A 27962-nucleotide genomic window follows, 5' to 3' on the forward strand; every position below is an offset into this window, starting at 1 on the left:
TAGGAGCTTTTATCCATCATGGCAATCTAGAGATTTGTTTGCAGATTCTACAAACATAACAGGAACATTCAAAATTGAGAAAACAATAGGTAAAAGTGTACATGCGCTACAACACTCTGTGGGAATCCCACGTTCCCACACTTCAACAAGATAAAAAGACAGATATTGGTGGTGCAACGACAGAAGTAAATATGAACGTAACTAACCCTCACCCCAATGGGTTATATAGAATAAATGGCATTAAAAAAAAAAATAATAATAATAATTAATAATAATATAATAAATATAATAATAGTGCACTCTGTATGATAAAAGCAACATTTAAAAAAATAAATTATAAAAAACATTCTGATGAGTCAGACAAAGACTGACTCAAATCATCAGCGCCTGGTGTGATTAGGGATCACGCACCCAACTGTATTTGAATGGAAATATCTTGCCTAGAGCCGGTAACCTGGCTCCAGGGATAAAGAACACGGTGCTGACTTAGGGCAGGACTCCCCCTTTAAGGTGATGGACAGCAGAGTGGATCCAGCAGAGTGTATGGAGTATATGTATATAAACACATTGATCTCACATGTAAGAGATTTATGTTATAGATTCCATACGATAATGTGACCTCGTACACGCGGTATATCCAACACACACACAAACGCACACAGATACTGTTTGAGGGGCAACCATGAAAAGATGTCATTTTATTTATCCGTTATTTAAGGTGGAAGTCTCACGGGGGGGAAAAAAACATTTCAACAGGCGTCATGTACGGTGCCGGCACTGACCAAAAACCCGGTCTGATTTCAGTCCTTTATCTGCAGACCTGGATATTGTCAGATGTGATGTTTTGGGTGACGCTTCCGGCTCAAACTCTGTACTGAGTCGAAATGTTAGAAAAAAAAACCCCCCAATAGTTCAGACTTTCCACGTTTAGGGTCCTGGTGCGAGCTCATAGTCACTCGACTCCGATGATTGGGAAAACGAGTAATACGATGATGATGATGATGAGCTCTCTTCAGGATCCGGCTGAGAAGGGCATATGTCCTCATATCTTGGAGGTGGCTCCGAAGGGATAGGCTCGTTGATGTATTCTATTCTCGGCCCCCATCGCCATGGAACGGTGTGTATGTCTTCCCCGTCGCTTCCGCCGGAATCACGGTCGCCCCTTTCAAACAGGACGCTGTCGTAGGAAGGAGGGTCCCTGCTCATTGGCCAATCATCTCCTCCTGCAAAAGGTGGAGGTGGGGCTGACGGGACCGTGAAGACTTCGTCACCCACACTTACAGGAAGCGGCTGATATCTGCAGGCTTCTGGGTCCTCCTCAGAGTCGCCGTCCCGACGGTTTTTACTCAGACAGATAGCCAGGCAGTAACACAAGACGATTAGTATGATTACGATTGTCTGCAGTAAGGGAGTTTCACAGACTTTAGGGGGTTTGTCTGTGTTGGATACCGGCTTGCAGGCTGGAAACACAAGTCCTGGGATACTAATCAGTACCCCGCAAGCCAGTAACAGGATCCCGAGTATTACGAACTGCACAAACTGCCGGCTTTTCCCGCAGATGAAGCTGCTATCTGGATCCGTCGGGTCTCCTTCTAATTCCCTCCTTCTCCTCTCTCGTTGGGCAGTAAACTCTGCCATCATTAAATATGCCAGCCCTATCCCGGCAAGTACCGGGCCCGTCGCCTTGTAGGTGATACAGCTGTCGGACTGGCATGTCGCGAACCCATAGACAGAAAGTAGAGATCCGCCGCATAAGAGCGCCCAGCCAAACACAAACAGCGTGAATGTTATTCTGCTGCTTGTGCCAGGGCTAGGAGTGCCGGAGCAAGTGCGCTCCATGACGGCTGAAACGTGTACCTGTCGGGGGTCAGTCAAAGATGTTCAGGTGCAGAGACTCGCACCTATGTGCCGGCTATTGCGTGCACACGAATGAAGGCCTTTTAATCTCTGCCTATTTTGTCTTTTTAAAGTCAATTGAAAGCTCAGTTTCGCTCCCTGTCGTGGACAGGTAACTGTTATGCTCAGTACTGCTACTGCTCACAATCTGAAACAACCAGAGTGTCTGGATGCGCTTTTACAGAACATCACAGCATTGTGATGTCACAGCACTATGACATCACAGTCAGGGCAGGCTGTACCACAGTGCAAAGGCCATGGGGGTGTTCTGTCCTGCTTCCAAATACCAATACAGCTGCCGCTTTCACAAATGACAGTGTTTTATTCCACAACCCCGCCTCCTAACACGAAGTGGTTTCTTCCAAAGAGACTTTCTGCAGTCTTAAGAAGGGCTTCTTTTGACGTTGCGCATGCTTCATAGAAATACTTGTGACTTGTTAATAGATGACAATGTTGAGGATACTTGGACAGGAGAAAAACCCTGTTTACACGTAATAAAAGACAATTAACCCCTTAAGAACCAGACTGTTTTTTGTACCTTTCATGATCGATGATGTTTTGACACGGCGCTCGTGTTTAGCTGGGATTTTCTCCTCTGCCACTTAGGGAACCCACGCAAGTTTTATATATTGGGGTTTTTTTTCAGGACAAGAAGAATTTTTTTGATCTAAATATGAGTACATTTTATTTGAAAAATATTTTAGCTAATTAAAAAACCTGCTAAATAGATTCTATTTGTCTTGAGTTTAGATCCAATGTTTTTATGGTTTTTTTTCAAGTTATATGGCAAGTACAAGCAGCATATTGCTATGTTGATGCAATTTTTTTCCCAAATCTGGTCATTCTGTCTCATGTGCTATTTGGGGCCTTTTTTGAGTTAAACACTATCTTATTGTGTGCAACGAATATCTGGGTGCAAATAAAGTTATTAAGCGCAATCCACAAGCTGATAGCAAGAACTACAGTGGATTCATAGGGCAATTATGGAGGTGATTAATAATAAAAAAAAAACGCAGATAAGACGTGGCTACAAACCCCACCAGAAAAACTCATTTTATAAGTTCTGCAGACTCAACCCCTCCATATGTGTTTGGCTGAGTGATTATTGGCATTCCGCCACCTTTACAGATTATTGCTGCGTGCCAAAGAGCTAATATTCCTCGAAAGGTCCCAGAAACAGCAGATACGACTGCCTAGGAGGAGCAAAGATCCGCGTGTATTCACACCACGGAGACTAAAGTGCCCATCATCCGTAATGCTCACACTGGAAACGGGCGGCATCTAAATGACCATGCTACATTTATTAGCATACGATAGATTTTGGAGTAAGTGAATAGCCCGATCTTATTCCAAGGAAAAATAGCTTCCCACCTAACACCCCCTCTGTGGATATTATGGTGCTTAGGCCAATGGAAGCATCGTATGTGTATACGTTACACATCTTCACTGTAGGCGGCAAACGCAATACCTGCACGCAATACACACAGATACGAACGCGTCACGATGTTTCAACGCAGACTTCACAAACACACCAGAGTGACAGCCATGTTTTCACACATCAGTCTCATGTGTTACAGACTGTGCCCCGGAGTATCCGGGCATTATCCCCTAAATGACTGCGGCTGCCTTATCCATGCAGGTATCTCAACAGTCTACCTGCAACACCCCCTCCAACACCCTGTAAGTAATACAGTAATGCAGCCCGATATATAAATGTAATATTCTTTCATCGGCCCCCGGGGGTGTAAAAAGATTGTCTGTGCCGTCATTGCCCACCCCCCCAAACAGACTGCCTGTGCCGTCATTGCCCCTTGCAACGTACACGCTGGCACACAGAGGCCTGCAGTTACCCCACTGCCAGTGGAGGGTATTTAACTGCTGATGTCCCTGATTTGCTTTTTTTTTTTTTAAATACGTTTTTATTGAACTTTTTTAAGGCACAGACTTAGTTTAAAAGCTAAGAATGAAACCCCCCCCCCACCTCACTCTCAGCTCTTATTGGTGAATTCCTAATATCTGCCCAGGGTAAATATATGGGTATATACCCCTCTTCCTTGTGCCGGACTCTAATGCGATGCATTTTCTACAAAGAATTATACACAAATGTGAAATTACAATTTCAAAATCAATTTTTATTTTGGCTGCAAGCCATGATGTCATAAGCCAGAAAGGCCAACGGTAACATTAAATTATAATATATAATGAAAGCGTTATTGCTATGTACATCAGTATGCTAATTTCTAAAGCCGCAAGAACTTTGCACATAAATAGCGTCTCGATAACGATTTAAAAAACAACAACAGCGGCTTATTATATAAAATACACGGGGTACGAAATACATTCATAGTCATACTTCGTAAAGGAAAGTGCTGGAGACTACAACACCCATTATCCATCTGTGCCAGAGGTTAGAAGAGGTTTCCACTGATTGAAAAGTTATAATATCCATAAAAATATTTTATTCAAAAAAAAAAAAATCATGTTCGTCCTCCGTGCACGGAATCATATTGAATTAAGCATTAACGAAATTCAGAAATTCATGATTACGGTAAAAAACGAAAGGGTTAAAGCTCTAGCTAAAATTGCTTAAAACTACACACAATCCTCGGATTGTTAACCAGGAAGACAGAGGCAGCAGATTGCGGCACATTGACGCAAGCAACGTTACTATTTGGAGTACAAAATAGAAATTTTTTTTTACCAGCGGATAGAAATTACCGTCTATTAAACTACAGTCAAATATTAAAACAGAACATTAAACACTAAAAACAATCATTGATTCCATGATGGGAAGCAGAAGTAAAAATAAATATATTTGAAATGGAAGTAAAACAGTAACGTTTCCCAGATGTGCGCCTTTTAACGTTGGGTTTTATGTTTATGTAAATTCGCAAACTTGGAACTTGGGGTTCGATCATTGGAGTCCACTATTAAGTTGACCTAAAAGTCTGATTACAAAACATCCAAAAACTATAATAAGATGCTCCGTTTAATATACCAGGTGATAAAATGCTACTTCCTCTTTGTCGGGGTTTTGTAAGTACTCCCCTATGATGTCATAATTCACCCCTTAATTCAACCCTTTGGTTGTGCTTTCCCAATGCTTCCCAGTGGTCTCCGTCGTTTCTATTAGGGATTCATTAATGGGGGGATAAAGTCCAACGTTCAACGTCCACCCAACAGCCTTCCTTTCCTCGTCGGACTGCGTGGTATGGATGTTGGGGGCGCACCAGAACGAGAGACACGTGGAAAGTGAGCCGTTCCAGAGGGCGAGCGGAGGTTTCTTACAATGAGATTCTTTTCTTTGGCCGCTGCTTTTAGAAGCTTCTCTGGTGGTTTCCTCAAGTTCTGGTCGATGGCCATGCCGCCCTGTGACCACCCAAAATTACATTAAAATGACATTACCTTAAAATTGGGTTCTTCGTAGGATCGTAAAACAACCCAAATCACCCGTTCTAGCTTGTGTCTAGAAAGGGCTTTGTCGCATTGTGCAGAACGTCAGTATTATTATGCCATCGGGAAGCTGCGAATGGACGTGACATTTAATGACTGCTTAACGGTTCCTTACTAATGCATATAAAATATGTCAGGCCGGATGAGCTTCACGGGGAGAAAATAAATCCCACCCCAGCGTGAACATCACTTTACAACTATGATAGCAGCAAAAAGTGTAGTAGTAGGAGGAGTGTAGATGTAGGAGAACCCAACAGATGAGAACAAGTACAACTCTAGAACCACCGCACCCAACTGTCCCACCCTTCCATGAAGTCTTCTCAATGTGTCCATGGTTCCAAATGGTGTAAAATGACCTCAAGTGATCTGTGATCCAACGACACCGATATGAGATCCATTATGACCTCGCCAGTCGGAAGCCTAATTTAGTCTCGGCACAACCGAGGCTTTTCGTGTCGCATTGCACCGCTGGAGATGTGGGTTGACTTCTGCCATATCCTTCTTCTGACAGCGACATGTCAAGCTCTGCAAAACAAGAACATGACATCATGACGTTGCGGTGACATCAGACGTCTAGAATGTCTAGACATCTGGATGTCTGCAAAGGGGAACCATTGAAAGTGATGTCATAGGTTACAGGTGACAGGTAAGCATCATTCAATAAAACCACTTAAAGCCAAACAAAAATGTTTATTAAAAGGCAGAAAATTTAAAGAAACAAAAATAGCTTTGGTTCTAAAATATATATTTGTTTAACACAAAACAAAATACATTTTTACTAAATTGTGATCCTGAAATGTATTATTATTTTTGTGTTTGGAATTTGGATTTTTAATATTTTCCTTACAAGTAAGTTTAAAGTCTGCATAAAAAACATTGATTTTATACTTTTCCTGACAATAATGATAAAGAATGTAGTCCTGTCTGTCATATATAGAATATTTAAATGTATTTTATAAAACAATGTTGTGCGAGTCGGTCCATGCCATTTGCATTCTCTAATCATTCCAGCAGGGGGCGATAATAAGCAGCGAGGGAGATTGCCCTAAATTGGTGTTGAAAAGGAAACAAGTTACAATTTTACTTAGAAATATAAAAATCTACCTTCAAGCAGGCCGTTGTTTTCGGGGCAACATGATAGTCCTCTCTCTCGCCACCTGACATAAGGTGATAAAATGTCATTTATGAATTGGCCAGACCAAAATGAATAAATAAATACATAAATACACCAAACTTAGAAATCCTCGTTAGCGAGTAGCATAAAATGTGTAATAAAAATAAATGAAATGAATTCACGCCTCCAGCCACACACCCCTTATACAAAAGTTTTGGGTCTCTTTGGTCATTTAAAATGTGTAGAAAGCACAGGAATCTGCCCTTTTACCCCAAAACCCAGTCCTGTTATTTTCGAAAACCCAAGAGTTTGGGTAAATTTTGCGAGAATTCCAAACTATGGCAACAACGGAGTCCAGCAACGGAATGCCACGTTACCAGAGGGCGAATGGTGCAGGGTACGGATGATATTAACCCCTTTAGTGCCAAAGCTTTGAGTTATACTTTTGTTTCGACAACGTATCCCTCCGCCAACTGGAAAGCGAGAAATATAATGTCACGGCAGCGTTTAATCGACCCCTTTGGAGAATCTGAGACATTCGCCGTTATTTTGGCGGGTTTTGGGTAATTTTCACTGGGTAATGCGTGAAATGGTTAATGGAAGGAATGCTAATGAGATTATGGGATAATATTTCCGACGTGTCAGCAAATTCCATTTTGGTGCCGAAAACGCTCTCCCCAACAGCCTCACGCTTTATGCTGATTATTAAGGAGGAAAAAAGGAGTCGGGTGTTGCAAACGGAATAATGCCGGGCATCTTCTTATTCTGTCGTTCTATCTCTTCCGGCTACGAGCAGGAGCGTATTACGGGAGGGTTGTGGCTACTTTTTCTCTCCTGACCATGAGTGGGCGCCCTCCGTGGCTCACCCCTGTCCATGGTGCTGGAAGTAGAAGCAGATAAGGGGGTATAGACGCTGCATACATAACGGCGAGGATATCAGTATATATAAGTATATATATATACACAGGGAGCTGCCATCACAGGGGTACAATGACTACCCCTATATGGGCCCTGGCTAGCCGGGGGGCCAACCTCCCTCATTGGTCATTGTGGCCCGCTACTGGTGTCTGGGTCCTGGCAGGCTTTAGGGCCCAGGTGGCCCCTTATTGGGCATTAAGTCCTTGTTGCTCCTATCAACAATAGGGCAGGATAGTGGGAGGAGAATGGGGCCGGGCAGCGAATGGAATATGGGGTGGTGGGAGGAGCATAGAATGGGAGGCAGGATTTATATAGGGCCCCAAGATTCCCGTTAGTGGCCCTGGACCCCAATTCCAGAGGCAGTGTAGGTAAATAGCATTTATCACCCTAAACATGGGACTTGTAGTCAGGATAATAAATGCTGCCGGTCCATATTCCACCAAAACGCAGCCATTCCCGGGGCCTCCTCTAGATGGCGCTCGTCGGACTCACCAATGCAGAAGAAAGATCAGCGCGATCAGCAGCGCGGAAACGGAATCTGTGAGAATCCACATTAAGCGGTATTCCGCCGGAGTCTGAAAAACAATACGGCAAACACATCATAGAAACGTGGAAATTACTGTCAGGCGCCGGCCCCATGCATGTTAAAAAATCCCCTCACGGTATTAGCCTCCATCACTTCTGCTGGGAGGCTGTTCCACGTATCTACCACCCTCTCAGTAAAGTAAAACTTATCTCAGTTAGCGATCCATACTGTGACAGCTCACTTGTTGTTACTCACCATGAGAAATAACGGCCGATCCATCCGTTTCAGGGCCAGCACATCATTCGTGGTCACGGAGTAAGCTCCAGAGCACCACGCCAGAGAGAACAGCCACGGCTCGCTGACCACGTACAGATTGGTGGATATATTGGCAGCGGCGTACGTCCTGCGTCACAATATGGAGCGTTAATTCTGTGCAAACTATTAAAGGGAACCCTGGAAAGGCCCTGATTGGCCAAACAGATTTAAAGGGACAGAATCAAGGGGAAAAAAATCTTGTCTGTGCCAGGGCTGTCTCTACAACACAACAGGGGAGCAATTCTGGAGCTTTTCACGTCTGCACTTTCCAAAAAAAACTAAATGTCAGAATCCCCAGAAATGTAATGAGACCGAGGCATTCTATTGTTTCCCACAGGCAGTATGATAAGGAGTCAGGGTCTTTGTCAAGTAGATCTGGGGTCAGCTGCCTGAAAACATATTATGGGGCAAAAACTACAATTAGTTTAACGGAAAACAGCAATATTTTGGAAAACATATTTTTAATTTGATTCTAGTAGGAGTAAAAAAAATGCTGGGAGATTCGTTTTAAAGAAGCTGCAAATTCAAATATTTTTTAGATGGGCTGTCCCAAAACTAAGAAGTTGAGTCAACGTCAGGGGCGGGCTGGGCCGGGGGGCAGGGGGGCAGGCCGCCCGAAATCTAATCTAAACAGCCGCTGGGTGCTGATGCCGCCGGCCGGCGCTACTTTAATACTTTTTTTTAAAATTGAATATGGCAAGCCGGATCGGCTATTAAATGGAAAAAAAAAATAGTATTAAAGCAGATCCGGCCGGCGGCATCAGCACCCAGCGGCCGTATGCGATGGCCGCCAAGTGATGGGAGCAGCGTGAGGGGTGAAAGCTCCGCCCCCTCGCACTCACCTTTCACCCCTCACGCTGCTCCCATCACTATGCGGCCATCAGATTGTTGGAAATCGAATCTAAACGGCCGCTGGGTGCTGATGCTGCCGGCCGGCGCTACTTTAATACTTTATTTATTTATTTTTAATATGGCAAGCCGATCCGGCATATTAAATAAATAAAAAAAAGGATTAAAGTAGCTCCGGCCGGCGGCATCAGCACCCAGCGGCCGTTTAGATCAGTTTTCCAGCAGTCTGATGGCCGCATAGTGATGGGAGCAGCGTGAGGGGTGAAAGGTGAGTGCGAGGGGGCGGAGCCACTTCACTTGACTTGCCCCCCAGGCCTTAGGCTGCCAGCCCTCCCCTGGTCAACGTCTTAGTGATCCATCATCCTTGAGACGTTACAAATGACATCAGACCTTCCTACTCATTTCATCGACTCGCTCGGATAATTCTACTACATTTTAAGTTGTAAAAATTCATAAATTTTCCTCCAATTTAACCAAATCTTGGCAAAAAGCCCCCCACCAAACGTGTTTTTTTTTTTTTACCTGATATCGTCAGAGGACATTTCGTTGTATGGAAGGTTGAGTTTCACAACGCGATTGGCTACGAGCCTTTTGACGGGTGCCTTGCCCCCCAGGGTCTTCTGAAACTCGGGTGACATGGATTGGACATCTAACGTCACATCATTGGTTAACCAACAGACCTGAAATACACAGATAATCAGACGGAACGCAGGGTTTCCCCGATGCTCCCTTTTTTTTTGATTACGTTATTTCCTTATTATTTAATCCCAATGACATCCCTGACGGAGGAGAAACTGAAAGTGTTGTAGATACGGGGAACAGCTTCCCAGCAGAGGTGGTAGAGGGTTATACAGTGAGGGTATTAAACATGCGTGGGATAGACATACGGCTCCTGAATCTAAGACGAGACCAGTGATTAAGGGGTTAAAATGAGTGCAGATAATAGCAAAAAAAAACTCTTGTACCAGCCGAGGATCAATGGACGTCTCGTTGAGGATGACCTTCACGATCTGGCCAGTCCAGGAATCGCTGTAGGGATGGCCGTCTGGGGGCCGGTAGAGGTCGAACACAACACTCTTATTATTCCAATGAGCCAGTTCCAGAAAATCGCTCAGTTTGTAAATCGACTGGTTTAACGCTCTTTTCCGATCTTCCGGTGTCAGAGACGCCACGTTGGAAAAAGGCTTGTTCTGGAAAGTAGGGAGGAACAGGAGAGGTCATTTATATCGTCCCCATGAGGTTCCTCGCGCATGGCTAACAATTTAACACATCTGTCTGACGCCTGGGTTCCCCAAAAGCAAGTGGCGGAATGCTCCTCATTTTCCTGTATGCAGGAGCCGCCATCTTGCTGCCCCATCACAGGATGTAAATCGCCCCGCACCCTGTGATATCTGTGATAATAGCGTTACGGAGGGACCTGCGCGGCTGGAAACAATCTCTAGCGCTAGAGGCTTCTGCGCCGTCCGCTAAAACAACATGGGGAGAGAACAGGAAGCGGCTTCCAACTTCCTTCTCGGGCTGACGGGACGGAGAGAACAGGAAGCAGCTTACAACTTCCTGCTTGGGCTGACGGGAGGGAGAGAACAGGAAGGGGCTTCCAACTTCCTGCTTGGGCTGACGGGATGGAGAGAACAGAAAGCGGCTTACAACTTCCTGCTCGGGCTGACGGGAGGGAGAGAACAGGAAGCGGCTTACAACTTCCTGCTCGGGCTGACGGGAGGGAGAGAACAGGAAGGGGCTTCCAACTTCCTGCTCAGGCTGAGGGGACGGAGAGAACAGGAAGCGGCTTCCAACTTCCTGCTCGGGGTGACGGGAGAATTCCGATACAGTCCGCACTGAGGGATCATGGGACATTTGATCTGTGCATCTTGCTCAAGGAATCCCTCTCTCAACTCAGTGGTTGGTGGGAGGCTGGACCCTCCTCGGCCAATGACACGCCAGTCTGAAAGCAGAGGCGCTCGGGGAAAAACTCTGCAGGGCCACCAACGGCTGATTCCAGAGGCCATCCGTGTCATTCGATCAGTAACATTTTCTAGCGCCAGTTTTTGATCTATACAGTCATTCTTATGATGACAGATCCGAATATTACAGCGACGATAAAAGCCGCCGGATGGCAACAAGACAGACGCAAAAACCCAGTACCTTCAGGAACCAGCTGCCGGCATTGAGCCGCGAAAGCTTGTCCCAGGATAACGTGGCAGCGTTGACCTCGGCCAAGTCGGGGTAGACGTCTTGTACATCGGTCGTTCTCTTCAAAGTGCGGTCGTGCATCAGAAACGGCACTCCATCAAGGCTGAAGGGAGAGGAAAACATTCACAAGAAAGCTTGTTACATTGTATTCCTGAAGAGTAAAGCATAAGAGGTATAAGCTTTATGGTAGATGTGTGGAACAGACTCCCAGGGGAAGTGGTAGAGGCTAATACAGTGAGTGAATTTAAACAGCCAATCGATGACAGGAATCTGAGGGCAGCTGCAAGTGAATCTAATTAAACTCCTGCGACCTTGACCAGTAAAATGCTTTAGAATTTTAGGAGCCCATAAAGGTCCCCCCCCGAGGGGGAGGGGCAGCGTCTGGGGCAGTTAAACGCAAACAATGATGAAAATAAATATTATTTATTATTAGATTTATATTACAGTAAGATTTGCACCGTAAGCAGACGCAGAAATGTGTTTTTTTTTAATCTAAGAATATACAAAGTTTCCTCTTTTATCCTAAATTGCAGGAGGCAAAAACATTTATAGAACCCAAATCTTTTTATATCCTTAACTGGTGGCGGATAATTAAACGCGGTCTATCCAGAAATACACGGGGTGGAAATATCCGACCCGGGGACTCCTCTCACAGCAGAGGTTTGGGGTTAAACCGAGTATTTCAATATCCATCAGAATCATCATAGCTTTATTCCCCGTATCAGATAAAAAAACACATTTTCAGAAATCTCGCTCTGTTTTGTTTTTTTACCCCAGTTATAGTTTTTTACCCCATAATATAATGTTTTAAGGCAGCTGCATATCAGCCGTTTCTATGATTATCGCTCTGTTATCTGATCCCCGATCTACTAACCCCCCCCGACTCTTTATCATACTGCCTGTGGGGAACAAGAGAATGGCTCAGTCTTAATCACCCAGCTAGACTCTCTAACTAATGAAAGTCTATGGAGGAACGGACTTCATTAGCATCGCCATAAAGCGTCAGCTCAGTGTGGGGTTTGAGCCGGAAAAGGCACCCAAAATATCACATGACTGACAGCAACGGCGGCTCCAGGTCTGCAGATAAAGGGAGATTATTGGGGCAAAATGAGATACAAAATGTATAACTGCATACAGCGCTGGGGGGGTATATATTTTTTGCCTTAAAGAATGTAATGAAATTTGATTTCCTGCACCAACTCTGCTGGGAAGCCGTTCCACTTATCTCCCACCCTCTCAGTAAAGTAGAAAGCAGAAGCATTTGGTGCCAAAACACAACAAAACTGTGACATTTTCAAGCAATATGTTAAGGAGATTCACCAGCAAAGAGGAATCATTAGCTATTCTGCAATAATTGAGTGATATAGCACCGCCATATTCCGCAGCGCCGTACAATGGGATCACGCAGAGAAAACATCAACGTGGAAACGCTGAGAAGCTGGCCAAGCCGCGGTTTCGTATAGATCTCGCTCGCTGCGGCTGTTATAGAGCGAGCCGCCCACACAAACGTGTATTTTTAGGGCACGATCGTCAGTAATGGATGTTTTTTTTTTTTAAAGACCTCCTTTTGTAGAAACAAAACATTTAAAGAAAACATGAGAAAAAAAAAGGAATCTACGGGATTTACCAGCATTAAACACATTTCAGTGAATATAGTTTCACTCCACTCTCACTTCATGCCACTGCTCTATCTGACTTTAGAACTGGCGCGGGACTCGAAGCAGCGGCATTACTAGAAACCACATAGTGCCCCAGACCAGTCAACTTCACCAAGCAGCACGTCCCACAATGCCAGCTTTGCCCTCAAACTGCTTGTGAGTGCTGCCTTTCCTCCCCAAACAGCTTGCCTGTGCCACCTTTACCCCAAAAAGCTTGCCTGTGCCATCTTTACCCCTGTCAGATATTTTATGATGGAAAAAATGTATTCCATATATATATGTATTTTACATGAAAACAAAATGAAGTCAGAGCCATTTTATTTTATTTGATCATATAGTGATTATTTGTTTTTGTCCTTGTTCTCTCTATAATAGAGAACAAAGAAGTATTCATGTATAGAGATGTTTCAGTATGTATGATACAATTAATGTTATCTTCCATGAGAAAGTTAAGGAGTAGACGCTGCATATCTTTAGAAATGTAACTTGGAATGGGGGATACATGGTAAGACTACCAAGGCCTGAGTTACTATCTAGGAGGTAACACCTGGCGATTAGGGTAACCAAGGAAAAATTCCAAACACATATTTAATGGTTTTAAGTTAATTCTTAGACCAGAGCGTCTCTCACAGGTAAATTAAGAAATTACAACGGTGTAAATATGAGTAAAAATCCTAATTATAATGGGTAAAACCCACCGTTATGATTGGAGAATTCCTACCAAAAGGTGGAGGCTATGATAATGAGCCCTGTTTTTAAAAGCTGATGTCTTTAATAAAAAAGGGAGGAAAAAAGAGAGAGAAAAAAAAGATCGCACCCTGAAATGGACAGACCCTGGCGGACTTATTCACCAAATTTACCCCAGAGGATGGGAATCTTAAGATTCTGGCACCATATTTCACTCTTGGAGTTACTTTGAGTTCTAACCTATATAACTGGTAGAAAGTTATTTTCTTTTCCACTTAATTTTTTGCCAATGAACCTGGATTAACTTCTACAAGTACCAGTTGGACAACAGCAACAAGTGGTGGTAATTATAATTGTTTTATTATTCTGAATAGAGATGAATTTTGTCTTCTTCGTATAGAATTCCCTGTTTCTGGGAAGTACTATATTGCATTATTGTATATGGCGGCTTGTGAGACTGCAGCTTATAACCCGTGATAATAACAATAATGAAAAGGTATTTTTACCTATAGATGAAGTTTGACATCATTTGCATCTATTAGGAATTTCACTAATACTCGTAGACATTATTAAATTAGTTTTTAATTTGTTATATTAATTGAACTAATATTAGAGAGATAGTGATATTTTTATTACTGCCCTGATTATTATAAATTTTTGGTTGCTGAGTGGACTGGAAATTAATTGTGTGTTAGACTCATATAGTACTAATTCATATTGATAACTATCGATAATATATTGTATTTGAATTGATTCAATTTTGACATGTTTTAAGAACTTTGTGTTTTATATTATGCACTGCGTGACCCATATATAGATTTTATAAATTGTATTCACAATAAATAAATATTTTTGATTGACTATCGTGGCGATATCTATCTAATTTGAATTATAATTTTCGGCGATCTGAAAGAATTTAGGATCGGAGATAAAATATAGGGTATCTCCTTAAATTCATATTGTGGATGTGGTACTACAATATTTGATAGCGTCGTTATTTTGTGTGTGTGACGAAATATTGGTTCTGCCTATTTTGTCTCATTAATATCCCTAACATAATTGGAGGCACTGCTGAGATATTTCACGTAAAATAATAGTTCCAATTCTTGATATACGGTAGTTTTCTGTTGTTTCACATAGTATATTTTTGGTACTGTGTATTGCATACTGATCAGTGCATAAAACATGTTTGTGTCCAGCAAATCGAGTGCTACTTCTGGTGAAGATGTTTTGCTGTCTAAAGCACAACTGCTGGTACATGTTAATAACATTAAACAGGATATTATGAGAGATTATCATAAAAATATGAAAATCAAAGAGAATTATGGAGAGCGGCTCCAATCCCTTAAGGGTGAAGTACAAATGACCCTAATAAATGAATGGTCTGAAGGATCACCCTTTGTCGGAAAATTGAATGCTATTGTTCAAACATCTGATTTGAAGGAGAGAGAAGGGTTAATCTTTTCATCCTGGCCCTATTTTCTTGTATTGGCTTCTCAGTTGTTGCGAGATCGTGAAACTAGAGAAAAAGAAGTGTCTAATCTCCAAAAAGAATTGCAAGTTCCCAAAGCAGCCCTGGATCAGTTAAATGATACCCAGGCGGAGTACAAACAGTTGAGACTAAAGTTTGATGATTTGACTGATAAGCATTTGGCACTTCATGGCCAGTACTTTGATGCTAAGAGCAGGGAAACGGATTGTCGCTATGATCTGGATAATTGTCATAGGGAGATACGAGAACTCCAAGTCCAATTGTCTAAACAGGATAGTGTGCAAATGCCTAAGCTATCTTTGTATGGTGAAGGTGATGAAGGGGTTAAAACCCACACCACCGTAACAGAGTCTACTGTTCTGAGTTTAAGTAAGCAATTACAAACTCTACAAGAACAGGTTAACCAGGTGGTTTCTGTCCAATCACAGCGGAATCAGAAGATTAAATGTTCTGATACACGTGATTCCTCTGACTCTGATGAGAATCAGGAGAGTGATAAAAGTGATAGTGAATCTTCCGTTTATTCAGAAGGTCATGTTTCAGGTGAACCCTCTGTGATGTTACAAGGTGCCAATACGGCCAGAACACACAGATCAGACGGGCGCTCCCGTAACTTTAAAGGAGCAGTAAAGGGTACTAAGAAATTACCCGTACCTGTCTATGATGCCCCTAAGGTAATTAAATTCCTTAAGGAGACTGTTGCTGAATTTTCTAGAAAAGGCACAGCTAATATTGCTGATCATTTAGAATCATTTGAAAGGGCAATGCAGTTTTTGGGGATGGATGATGATTCCAACAAGAAACACTATGTGTCGTGGACTTTTTCAAGTCATCACAGACATTACTTTGAAGGTTTACAAAGTATGCGAACCCTATCTTGGTCTAAAATGAAATATGAGATTAAGATTGAGTTTGGACAGTATAAAACTGTCTCCGCTGCTAAGAAGGCTGTGTATAATCTGAAATGTAGGCCTCACCAAAGTCCTAGAGAGTTTTTAACTGTTCTCAAGAACGCTTATTCTCTTACAGAACGTAAACCCAGATATGATTCTCGAGAATTCCGTGATCTTTTCTTCTATGCAATGCCTTCTCCAATTCGGACAAATCTTGCTAGAGATTATGATAGCGATTGCTCATTAGACTGGCTTGTTAATGAATGCATGACGCTGTATACAGTACTGCATGCCAATGATGATTTGCCTGATAAAAAGAGTCAGAAATTTCATGGACAAGAGGTGGCAGAAACCCAAGCCCATCTGGGATTAGAATCTCAGAAAAAGAGAAGCTATGCTGAGGTGGTTAAATCCCCAAAACCTCAGAAACAGGAATCGGCTACAGCCTCACCTGTTGTCAGGCCTAAAAGTCCTAATGTGGAATCCCAGGATAACAAAGGACAAAGTCCTACTGCCAAAAAGAATCCACAGTGGAGGAAGGGTAATTCCCAGTGGAAGAAAAACCCTCAGGCAAGGAGGAAATTTTACAGGACTAATAGGGACAGATCCAGTCAGTCTGAGTCTGATAACTCCCAACAGCCTCAGCCAAATAACTCCAAACCTAATAGGCAGTACAGGAATGGGAAAAACAATTTACGTCATCATGTCAATCAAATGAGTGACCAAATCAAATTGTTAACGGAGCAAATGACTAAATTTAGTCAAACTATGGCTACAGTGACCACCAATCCTTTTTTAGGGGCAGGTCCTGCCACAATGCCAGCTCCCCCGCAATAGATCATAACGAAGTTAAAGCCGATGTGGCAATGCAGGGATGGTTATCAGATGATATAATTCCTAACCCTGTTTTACTTCCAGATCCTCATCATCTATCAAATGATTGTGTTAATAATGATGGTAAAACCTATGTGGTCCCTCCACTTTTGGCTAGGGGGGACGTGTCTGTAACTTTATCTTCTATATTGCAGCCAGACCAAATGAGTCCGCAAGCTAACTTGTCTTTAAAAGCACCTAGTTCCCAGGAGCCGACTCTGAAGGAGTTAACCGATGAGATGCCGACCGCTAGTAACAGCTTGAATGCTCAAGACATTCCTGAGAAAGAAGAACTAGTGGGTAAGGATGTGCACACATCAGTACAGGTTGGAACTACTGCCGTGACAGGTAACGTATGGAAGACAAGTGATATGCTGACACATTCTAAGTTCTTATGTGAACTAGAAGAATATGAAGGAAGATATTATGTCTCTGTAAATGTACAGGATTCATTACCACATCCCTTCATGGGGTTAATTGACACTGGGTCACAGGCAACTATATTGTCAAATGTGTACTTTCAGAAGGTAATGGATTTAGCAGCGGAAAAGCCAAAGCTAAGAGATTTTCCAAATACTCTGCTGAGTGTTGGAGGTAATTCCCTTCATGTCGTAGGTTCTACCTGGTTAAAGTTTACCATAGGTAATAAGACCTTGAGACACCCGGTAATAGTGGTAAATCTCCCCTATGACCGATTGATTTTGGGTATAGATCTACTCAGAAGACTTAATGTAATCATAGATTGTGTGAATGGGATTGTATGGTCACAAACCAAAGTACCCATTCCATATGATAAGTCTCATCAGCAATCCAGGCGTAATTGCCATGTGATTGAGGAAAGGCCGGACTCAATTGAAATTCATTTTAGGAATAGTCAGTCATCTGATGTTACTGTTTTGCAGGTTAACGATTTTATTTCCCCTGCAGATGATCATTCCATAAAAGTTCAACCGGAAAGGATCCGAAATGTATCTCTGGAAGGCGATATTTTAACCATTTCTCTTCACAGGGATTATGTGGAATCTGTGGAATCAGCAGGTCATGTTCAATTCCTTGATAAAATTGAAAGGGTTAATAACAATTTATTTTTTCCTGTTCAAGTGAATGATTTAGGGAGAAGTAAGAATGCCAAGTGGAACTTGGAGATCGAAAACAGCTATATCAGCAAAAGTCTGTTAAAACAGATCGCTAATCCTAAAATGATCCGGTATCTTTCTCCCCAAGACAGGTGGATCCATAATCTGGACGGCGAATCGGATAGCCATAATATTATTGCAAAATGTTTGTTATCCATTTCTATCGGAAATAAGACAGCCAAACATTTGTTTCTGGTGTTGGACGAACCTCGTTACCAGATTTATGTAGGAAATGATGTCATACATCGCTTTGCTATCCATCTGGATCTGATTAATTCTAATCTTTGGACCAGGTTAAAAGGCGATCCTTGTGAATTTCAGGATGAAGATGAAGCACTGAAATCGGCACAGTTATTGCCATATGCAGTCAGTGTTCAAGTACCTGAAGATGTAACCATTCCACAAGGGAGTAGTAACTTTCTTCTACCCATACAGATTAAGAAAGGCCAGAGATTGAGAAATCTCAATGCATTTATCTGCTTATCCAACCGGATGCAACAGCTAGGTATCATGGTAACACCTACACCAATGGTAAATATTCATGGAAACCCTATTTATGTTGTTATAAACAACATTGCACCTCATAATATTACCTTATCCAAAGGTACTGTTGTAGGTTTGGCATTGGATTCAGAATATTATACTTTTGGATTTCAAAATCATGTAATAGGTCTCATTCCTGAAGAATACTTGACAGAAGAACAAATAGTGGAACAAACGTTTAATTCTATTCCAGAAGGTTTATTTACTATCCAATCTGTTTATCCTTTCAATATAGGTGAAGGTTCGTGCAGGATTGAAGAATCCTCCATCATCTTTGACCACCTAATTGATGAACAAGAATATCATGACCAAAAGAAAATTAATCCACCTGGAGAGGACCTAACCTCTAAACTTGAGGAATCCTTTGAAATAGGTCAACCTAAAGTTTTTCCTGGATTTCAGGAAAGGGTGGAAGAACAGATATCCATGGCTGATGCTTGCTCTAATGACAGTGAACGTCAACAGCTAAGGGAAATTCTAATGGAGTTCCAAGAGATCTTTGCCAAAGATTCTTATGATTGTGGTTTTACTAACCTTCATGTCGCTAGGATCCAGACTGATCCCGATCTACCACCCGTATGTATCAAGCAATATAGATTACCTTTAGCGTCCTATGATGCGCTACAGGATATCATTCGGAATTTAAAGGACCGTGGCATTATCTGTTCTGTGCACAGTTCGTATAATAACCCCATCCTAGGAATTCTGAAGCCTAATGGTCAATGGCGTTTGTGTGCTGATTTAAGACAGCTAAATAAACGTGTGTATATGTCTGGATGGCCTGTACCCTACATAGACCAATACTTGGTACAAATGCAAGGATCCAAAATATTTACGGCCGTAGATTGTGCCCAGGGATACTGGACTATTCCGGTACACAAGGAGGACCAATACAAGTTGGCCTTTACATTTGGAAAACAGCAGTATACTTGGACCCGGATGCCTTTTGGTTACATAAATTCTGGTCATGAATTTGCTGTATTCATGCATAAAGTTATGCCTGATGCATTTGAAAGGGGAACCTTGGCCTATGTGGATGATATTTTACTCAAAAGTACTTCTTTTGATAAATATATTCTGGAGATCCGATATGTTCTTACTCAATTAAGAGAGGCAGGAGTTAAACTCTCATTACAGAAAGCCCAATGGTGTCGTACCAAAGTCAACTTCCTTGGACACGAGGTAACTTCTGAAGGGTTAAGTCCACAGAAGAAGAAAGTTGAAGCCGTTCTGAATGCCAAAACTCCTACCAATGTCAAAGAATTAAGATCATTTCTAGGAATGATTAATTATTCCCGTAAGTTTATTGATAACTATGCAGAACTAACAAAACCTCTTTTACAGCTGCTTAAGAAAGACGTAAGATGGAACTGGGGGGAAGCCCAGGACAAAGCCATGGATGAGCTGAGGAGAAAACTCACTCAGGCACCCTGTTTGGCATATCCGGAGGGAGGTAAGCCTTTCTATCTGGAAACAGGATTTACTAATTTAAGCATAAGTGCGGTTTTGTATCAAAAACAGGATAATCTGAACAAGGTCATCGCATATGCAAGCAAAACCTTGTCACCGGTTGAAGTGAAATTCAACAACTGTGAGAAAGCTTTATTGTCTACGGTATGGGCATTACAGAATTTTCGGAGCTATATCCACGGCGAGAAGATCATTGTAGAAACTGCTCACCAACCTCTACAATATTTGCAGAGCGACAGGATACGAGACGGTAATCTTTCTAACAGTAGAATTACTGCATGGACTTTATTCTTACAGGGATGGCCGTTAGAAGTCCGTTATAATCAAAATAAGAAGAACGTAGTTGCCCAGGGACTAGCAGATCTACATGATTGTGCTGCTCTACCTCTGGATGATAACTCTACCGGAGATGATTTCCTAGAGGAACAATTACTTTCTCCTTATAAAGCGTATGACGAGGAATATTGTCGACTACTATCATGTGTATACATAGATGGTTGTTCATATCATATCACCATTGATAATGAACGGAAATTGGTAGCAGGTATTGGAATCACCTGGACAGGTGATTATCCAAATATATCTGTAGGATACAGCATTGGTCCTAAAAGCAGTCAGATAGCTGAACTTTGTGCCGTATATAAGGCCATTCAAATGGCAATTGAATATGGTGTTAAAGAATTTGTTATCATAACCGATTCTAACTACGTGCGCAATAGCTTCGTCGAATATCTGCCTAGTTGGAAACGTAACCAAATGCTGAGAAGTAACAACAAACCTGTGAAGCATGGTAAGCTGTTTTGTAAGATTGATGAATTGGTAATCAAACATGATTTGACCATTTATTGGAAGAAAACCAAAGGTCATTCTAAGATACAAAGTATCGATAAAGAAGGTAATGATTTGGCTGATTCATTAGCAAAACAGGCAGCCATCAATGGAGAACTTTTTAACATTGATGATCTTATTGGATCAATTCAAATTGAAGCCATAACTAGACAGCAAGCTAGAAATGAAGTGGACCTTAATGTTGCACAATGGAGTCAAGAATTTCCCAATGAGGATCTGATCACTAGTCAAAAGAACGATCCCGTTATTGGTCGATTTTATGAGTATATAAAAGATCCTATTGCCAATCCTATCACTGATGATGATTGTAAGGATAATGAAGACTTGCGAATCTTAATGAGATATAAAGTCCAATTCAATTTGATGGATGGATTGCTGATCAGAACATCCAAACATGGCATACAACAATGGGTAGTTCCTACCACCTTTAGAGGTTTAATGTTGCAACACGCACATGATGCACCTACATCTGGTCATCGTGGGGATAAGATCACCTACGAAATATTGCGTGATTATGCCTATTGGCCACATATGCTAAGAGATGTGCAAACTTATTGTCGAGGATGTTTGATTTGTCCGCAATTCCAACCTCATGCTCCAACTCATCGTGCACCACTTCAGAAACGAGGAATGTCTCTACCTTGGTCTGACATACAAATCGATTTCATTGGACCTGTAACTAGATCCTCAAGAGGTAACAAGTATATGTTAACTGTTACATGTATGTTTACCAAATGGGTAGAATGTATCCCATGCAGAGAGAACACTAGTTCTATGTGTGCAGCATTACTAATCAATCATGTATTTTCCAGATTTGGCCTTCCTCAGAGAATCGAGTCAGATCGTGGAAGTCATTTCACAAGCGAAGTGATGACAAAAATGTGGAAAATCCTAGGTGTGAAACGCAAGTTACATATCGCCTACCGTGCAGCTTCTAGCGGAGGGGTAGAGCGTTATAACCAGTCCATAGTAAATATACTCAAAAAGTATGTGAAAGAATCTGGCAAGGACTGGGATGTTAAATTGCCTTTAGTTCTAATGGCTATTAGAGCTACACCTAGTACCGCCACTAAGATGTCACCTTTTGAATTGATGACAGGCAGGAAGATGGTTTTACCACAACATTTGCTATATCGCACATCTGATCATAATTTGATCAACGCTGCAACAACCCATCAGTATGTTGAAAATCTACGTAAACATCTTCAATATGCATTTGCTTTTGCACAAAAGAATCTAGGAAAAGCAGCAATCAGTGCTAAAACCTACTATGATCTGAAGACTACTAAGAAAGAATATGAAATCTCCGACCAAGTTTATCTGTATAACTTTGCACGAAACCAAGTAAAGGAAAAGAAGTTTCTACCTTCTTGGAAGGGTCCATATGTCATAATTGACAAGATTTCACCAGTAGCTTATAAGATCAAGATTCCTAAAGATGGTGATTTTGTTGAAAAATGGGTTCATATTAACCAATTGCGTTCTTGTCATCCCAGATCTCAGTTAAGAATTATAGATAATGATTCTGAGTTAGAAGACTGAACATCGGTGTGGAGTCAGAAGATCCAAGTCAACAATGTGGTATCGTATACAACTTGACATGTGGTTATGTTATGTGATAATGTATATCCATAAAGTTGATTTCCATACCATCCAGCAACTATATCAATATCGATAGGTAGATTGGATAGCTATGTTTTAATGTCAAGTAATATTACAAGTACGTATTCTCATACTATTCTTCTTTTTGAAGATTAAGACAAGGATTCGAGTTCTGAAAGATGTCCAAGAAGGATGTGACGATCGTCTGGATCGTATTACTCCTGTGTCACGAGATGCGGATGGAACCGATCGCAGAGCCTGGACCATCTTCTGGCATTATGATCCAAGAAGCTCCTGGATTTATCCTTACAGAAAAGAGGATCCTAACACAACGTGTGTTTGTCAGCTTAGACCCGAAGATCTCCATCGAAAAACAGTACAATGTTTCGTCAATGCAGCTCCCTGAATTAAAGGCCTGGTACCAGATGCATCTTGAAAGAGCACAAAGACGCGTTCAAGAAATTTTGGAACAAGCCAGGAAGCCGTTTGTATCGAGCTCCATTACAATGAATCATCGAGCTAAAAGATTCCTTGTTGCCTTAATTGTTGCCTTGGTATGTACAGCCATAGGTGCAGTCGTTGCAACCGGTATGTCTGCCGCAAACTCTGTTTCTGTTCAAACTTTGGAGAACGAAATTCGAGGCTTAAAAGGAGAAATCAATGCTATTCATCGGGAAATGGAACGACAAAGAGAGTATCTAGTAGACTTAATGGTTATGGTAAATGATACCATTGTAACCACAAACATGCATTCCAAATTAATCTCTCACTCCATTAATCTGCACCAAAGTCATGAACAATTCAAACGTGAACTTTTGTTTGTGCACGACCCGATACTATTCCACACATTTTCATTTTTGGACGAAGTGCAATCTGGAATGACTGATTTAACCAGAGGACACATTCCTTTATATTTTGTTTCAGAGACATCGTTCGTAAAATGATTACTAAAGTGGATATCGATATAGAAAGTTTTCATTAATGACTTCTCTTTCAGGAGCAAAAGTGTTCCAACCCGTGCATTATACCCCTGCATGTCCCATGTCGGACAACATGATTTGAAGTTGTTAATATACTATCTGATGTTTGTTTAGATCATTCTAAAGCAAACTGGACTTTGCTTTGTCATAATCTAAAGGGGGGATTATGTCAGATATTTTATGATAGAAAACATGTATTCCACATATTCTGTATTTTACATGAAAACAAAATGGAGTCAGATCCATTTTATTTTACTTAATCATGTAGTGATGATTTCTTTTTGTCCTTGTTCCCTCTATAATAGAGAACAAAGAAGTATTCATGTATAGAGATGTTTCAGTATGTATGATACAATTAATGTTATCTTCCATGAGAAAGTTAAGGAGTAGACGCTGCATATCTTTAGAAATGTAACTTGGAATGGGGGATACATGGTAAGACTACCAAGGCCTGAGTTACTATCTAGGAGGTAACACCTGGCGATTAGGGTAACCAAGGATAAATTCCAAACACATATTTAATGGTTTTAAGTTAATTCTTAGACCAGAGCGTCTCTCACAGGTAAATTAAAAAATTACAACGGTGTAAATATGAGTAGAAATCCTAATTTTAATGGGTAAAACCCACCGTTATGATTGGAGAATTCCAATCAAGAGGTGGAGGCTATGATAATAAGCTCTGTTTTTAAGCTTATGTCTTGGATAATTAAAAAAAGAAACGGACCTTAAAAAAAAATCGCACCCTGAAACAGACAGACCCGGACAGACTTATTCACCAAAGTTACCCCAGAGGATGGGAATCTTAAGATTCTGGCACCATATTTCACTCTTGGAGTTACTTTGAGTTCTAACCTATATAACTGGTAGAAAGTTATTTTCTTTTCCACTTAATTTTTTTGCCAATGAACCTGGATTAACTTCTACAAGTACCAGTTGGACAACAGCAACAAGTGGTGGTAATTATAATTGTTTTATTATTCTGAATAGAGATGAATTTTGTCTTCTTCGTATAGAATTCCCTGTTTCTGGGAAGTACTATATTGCATTATTGTATATGGCGGCTTGTGAGACTGCAGCTTATAACCCGTGATAATAACAATAATGAAAAGGTATTTTTACCTATAGATGAAGTTTGACATCATTTGCATCTATTAGGAATTTCACTAATACTCGTAGACATTATTAAATTAGTTTTTAATTTGTTATATTAATTGAACTAATATTAGAGAGATAGTGATATTTTTATTACTGCCCTGATTATTATAAATTTTTGGTTGCTGAGTGGACTGGAAATTAATTGTGTGTTAGACTCATATAGTACTAATTCATATTGATAACTATCGATAATATATTGTATTTGAATTGATTCAATTTTGACATGTTTTAAGAACTTTGTGTTTTATATTATGCACTGCGTGACCCATATATAGATTTTATAAATTGTATTCACAATAAATAAATATTTTTGATTGACTATCGTGGCGATATCTATCTAATTTGAATTATAATTTTCGGCGATCTGAAAGAATTTAGGATCGGAGATAAAATATAGGGTATCTCCTTAAATTCATATTGTGGATGTGGTCCTCCAATATTTGATAGCGTCGTTATTTTGTGTGTGTGACGAAATATTGGTTTTGCCTATTTTGTCTCATTAATATCCCTAACAGTCCGAACCGAAATTCGTTGCCAGAAAACTAAATGAAAAAATTGTCCAAATTGTTTTTGGTCCATTTGCACAAATCTACTGCTTCCCAGGGAGTTATCTGATCTCCCGATCTGGCCCAACGAGAAGTGGTCCCCTGGGCAGCCTGATCGGCTTATAGGGTGATCTGGCCCCCAGTTCTGTGGAAGAGGGGCTGCCGCTCCCTGGAACTGCTACCCGTGGCCAACTCAACCTAGGTAAGAGAATACACCGCTGGGGGTGCAACTTCTCCCGGAGATGGAGGACGGGGGTCAGCAGGTGCCCCACCTCGTGGTCAGCGAGTCTCCATGAGACCCTTCTAGAACGTTCTGCCTGATAACACAAGAGCGTCGGAGGCATGACGTGTGCAACATTTACAACATTCCGACAATTAAAGAGAATACAGCCGGAAGGTATGTGGTATGCCACTCTGAGCCCCCCCAGATTTGCCCCCCGTGCTCCCACTAGGGAGTGTCTAGTGGGTGAACGTTTTTGCGATGCATGTAGATAAACCTCTGCTGGTGGACGGCACTTTCACTGGAGCTTCTATGGCCGAGCACCGGAAGGTCATGTGACGATCATAGAAGCCCCAGTGGAAGTTCCGGCAGCAGCAGAGGATGTCCCCAGACGCCCAACGGCTGCCAAAAAGGAATATCCAGGTCCCCTGTAGTGGTGCGTGGGGATGCTCCTCTCTGGCAGTCGGTGGACGTCTGCGCGACAACCTCCGCTGCTGCCGGTACTTCCGCCGGGGCTTTTATGGTGGAGCGCCAGCGTGACGTTACCTTCCAGAGCTCCATCATAGAAGCCCCAACGGAAGGGATACACGTTATATATTATATGTTATCGCAATGGCGGGGATGGGATACCTATGAACTGCATTAACTGGCTGCATTAACTCACTTTCCATCGAAAGACACGTGACTGAATAACTTACAGGGGGTGGGAGGGGGCGCCCTTGCGGCTTCCGTCTCCCGCAGGCAGCCTGTCCATGTACCTGTATGGATAAGGCAGCCACAGTCATTTAGTGGATACAGCCCGCATACTCCGGGGCATAGGCTGTAACATATGACATTGATGCTTGAAAAAAAAAGGTCTTTTTTCAATTTTCATCAATTTTTTTAAAATTAGATGACAATTGTCCTGAAAAAAAATATGATATATATGAAACTTGCATGGGTTCACTAAATGAAGAGAATTACAGCTAAACACGAGCTCCGCCAAAGTGTCAAAACATCCTCGGTCACGAAAGGTAACAAAAAAAACCAGTCTGGTGCTTAAAGGGTTAATTGTCTTTTATTACGTTAAACAGTGTTTATTCTTCTGTCCAAATATCCTCAACATTGTCATCTATTAACAAGTCACAAGTATTTCTATGAAGCATGCGCAACGTCAAAAGAAGCCCTTACTTCTTATGACTGCAGAAAGTCTCTTTGGAAGAAACCACTTCGTGTTAGGAGGCGGGGTTGTGGAATAAAACACTGTCATTTGTGAAAGCGGCAGCTGTATTGGTATTTGGAAGCAGGACAGAACACCCCCATGGCCTTTGCACTGTGGTACAGCCTGCCCTGACTGTGATGTCATAGTGCTGTGACATCACAATGCTGTGATGTTCTGTAAAAGCGCATCCAGACACTCTGGTTGTTTCAGATTGTGAGCAGTAGCAGTACTGAGCATAACAGTTACCTGTCCACGACAGGGAGCGAAACTGAGCTTTCAATTGACTTTAAAAAGACAAAATAGGCAGAGATTAAAAGGCCTTCATTCGTGTGCACGCAATAGCCGGCACATAGGTGCGAGTCTCTGCACCTGAACATCTTTGACTGACCCCCGACAGGTACACGTTTCAGCCGTCATGGAGCGCACTTGCTCCGGCACTCCTAGCCCTGGCACAAGCAGCAGAATAACATTCACGCTGTTTGTGTTTGGCTGGGCGCTCTTATGCGGCGGATCTCTACTTTCTGTCTATGGGTTCGCGACATGCCAGTCCGACAGCTGTATCACCTACAAGGCGACGGGCCCGGTACTTGCCGGGATAGGGCTGGCATATTTAATGATGGCAGAGTTTACTGCCCAACGAGAGAGGAGAAGGAGGGAATTAGAAGGAGACCCGACGGATCCAGATAGCAGCTTCCTCTGCGGGAAAAGCCGGCAGTTTGTGCAGTTCGTAATACTCGGGATGCTGTTACTGGCTTGCGGGGTACTGATTAGTATCCCAGGACTTGTGTTTCCAGCCTGCAAGCCGGTATCCAACACAGACAAACCCCCTAAAGTCTGTGAAACTCCCTTACTGCAGACAATCGTAATCATACTAATCGTCTTGTGTTACTGCCTGGCTATCTGTCTGAGTAAAAACCGTCGGGACGGCGACTCTGAGGAGGACCCAGAAGCCTGCAGATATCAGCCGCTTCCTGTAAGTGTGGGTGACGAAGTCTTCACGGTCCCGTCAGCCCCACCTCCACCTTTTGCAGGAGGAGATGATTGGCCAATGAGCAGGGACCCTCCTTCCTACGACAGCGTCCTGTTTGAAAGGGGCGACCGTGATTCCGGCGGAAGCGACGGGGAAGACATACACACCGTTCCATGGCGATGGGGGCCGAGAATAGAATACATCAACGAGCCTATCCCTTCGGAGCCACCTCCAAGATATGAGGACATATGCCCTTCTCAGCCGGATCCTGAAGAGAGCTCATCATCATCATCATCGTATTACTCGTTTTCCCAATCATCGGAGTCGAGTGACTATGAGCTCGCACCAGGACCCTAAACGTTGAAAGACTGAACTATTGGGGGTTTTTTTTTCTAACATTTCGACTCAGTACAGAGTTTGAGCCGGA

At 42.1% G+C, this 27962-nt stretch overlaps 3 protein-coding genes across 3 annotated transcripts; 1 reads left to right on the forward strand and 2 right to left on the reverse strand.

Moving 5' to 3' along the window:
• Window positions 1–927: 927 nt before the first annotated feature.
• Window positions 928–1839, reverse strand: LOC149279799 (transmembrane protein 171-like). The gene has a single exon (XM_089500791.1). The coding sequence runs from the start codon at window positions 1837–1839 to the stop codon at window positions 928–930; it is 912 nt and encodes a 303-aa protein (XP_089356917.1).
• Window positions 1840–7249: 5410 nt separating this feature from the next.
• Window positions 7250–26982, reverse strand: LOC149279800 (glycerophosphodiester phosphodiesterase 2-like). The gene is made up of 8 exons (XM_089500793.1): window positions 26954–26982; window positions 26063–26122; window positions 11214–11364; window positions 10037–10261; window positions 9594–9751; window positions 8163–8310; window positions 7874–7956; window positions 7250–7343 (listed from the first exon to the last, which is right to left on the reverse strand). Exons 1-8 carry the CDS (start codon window positions 26980–26982, stop codon window positions 7250–7252), a joined length of 948 nt encoding a protein of 315 aa, XP_089356919.1.
• Window positions 26981–27892, forward strand: LOC149279801 (transmembrane protein 171-like). The gene has a single exon (XM_089500794.1). The coding sequence runs from the start codon at window positions 26981–26983 to the stop codon at window positions 27890–27892; it is 912 nt and encodes a 303-aa protein (XP_089356920.1).
• The last annotated feature ends 70 nt before the right edge of the window (window positions 27893–27962 follow it).

The sequence above is a fragment of the Sceloporus occidentalis genome, unplaced genomic scaffold (assembly GCF_023333645.1).
Source record: "Sceloporus occidentalis isolate IW3139 unplaced genomic scaffold, rSceOcc1.0.p SCAF_160, whole genome shotgun sequence".
In the NCBI taxonomy this organism is placed as follows: Eukaryota; Metazoa; Chordata; class Lepidosauria; order Squamata; family Phrynosomatidae; genus Sceloporus; species Sceloporus occidentalis.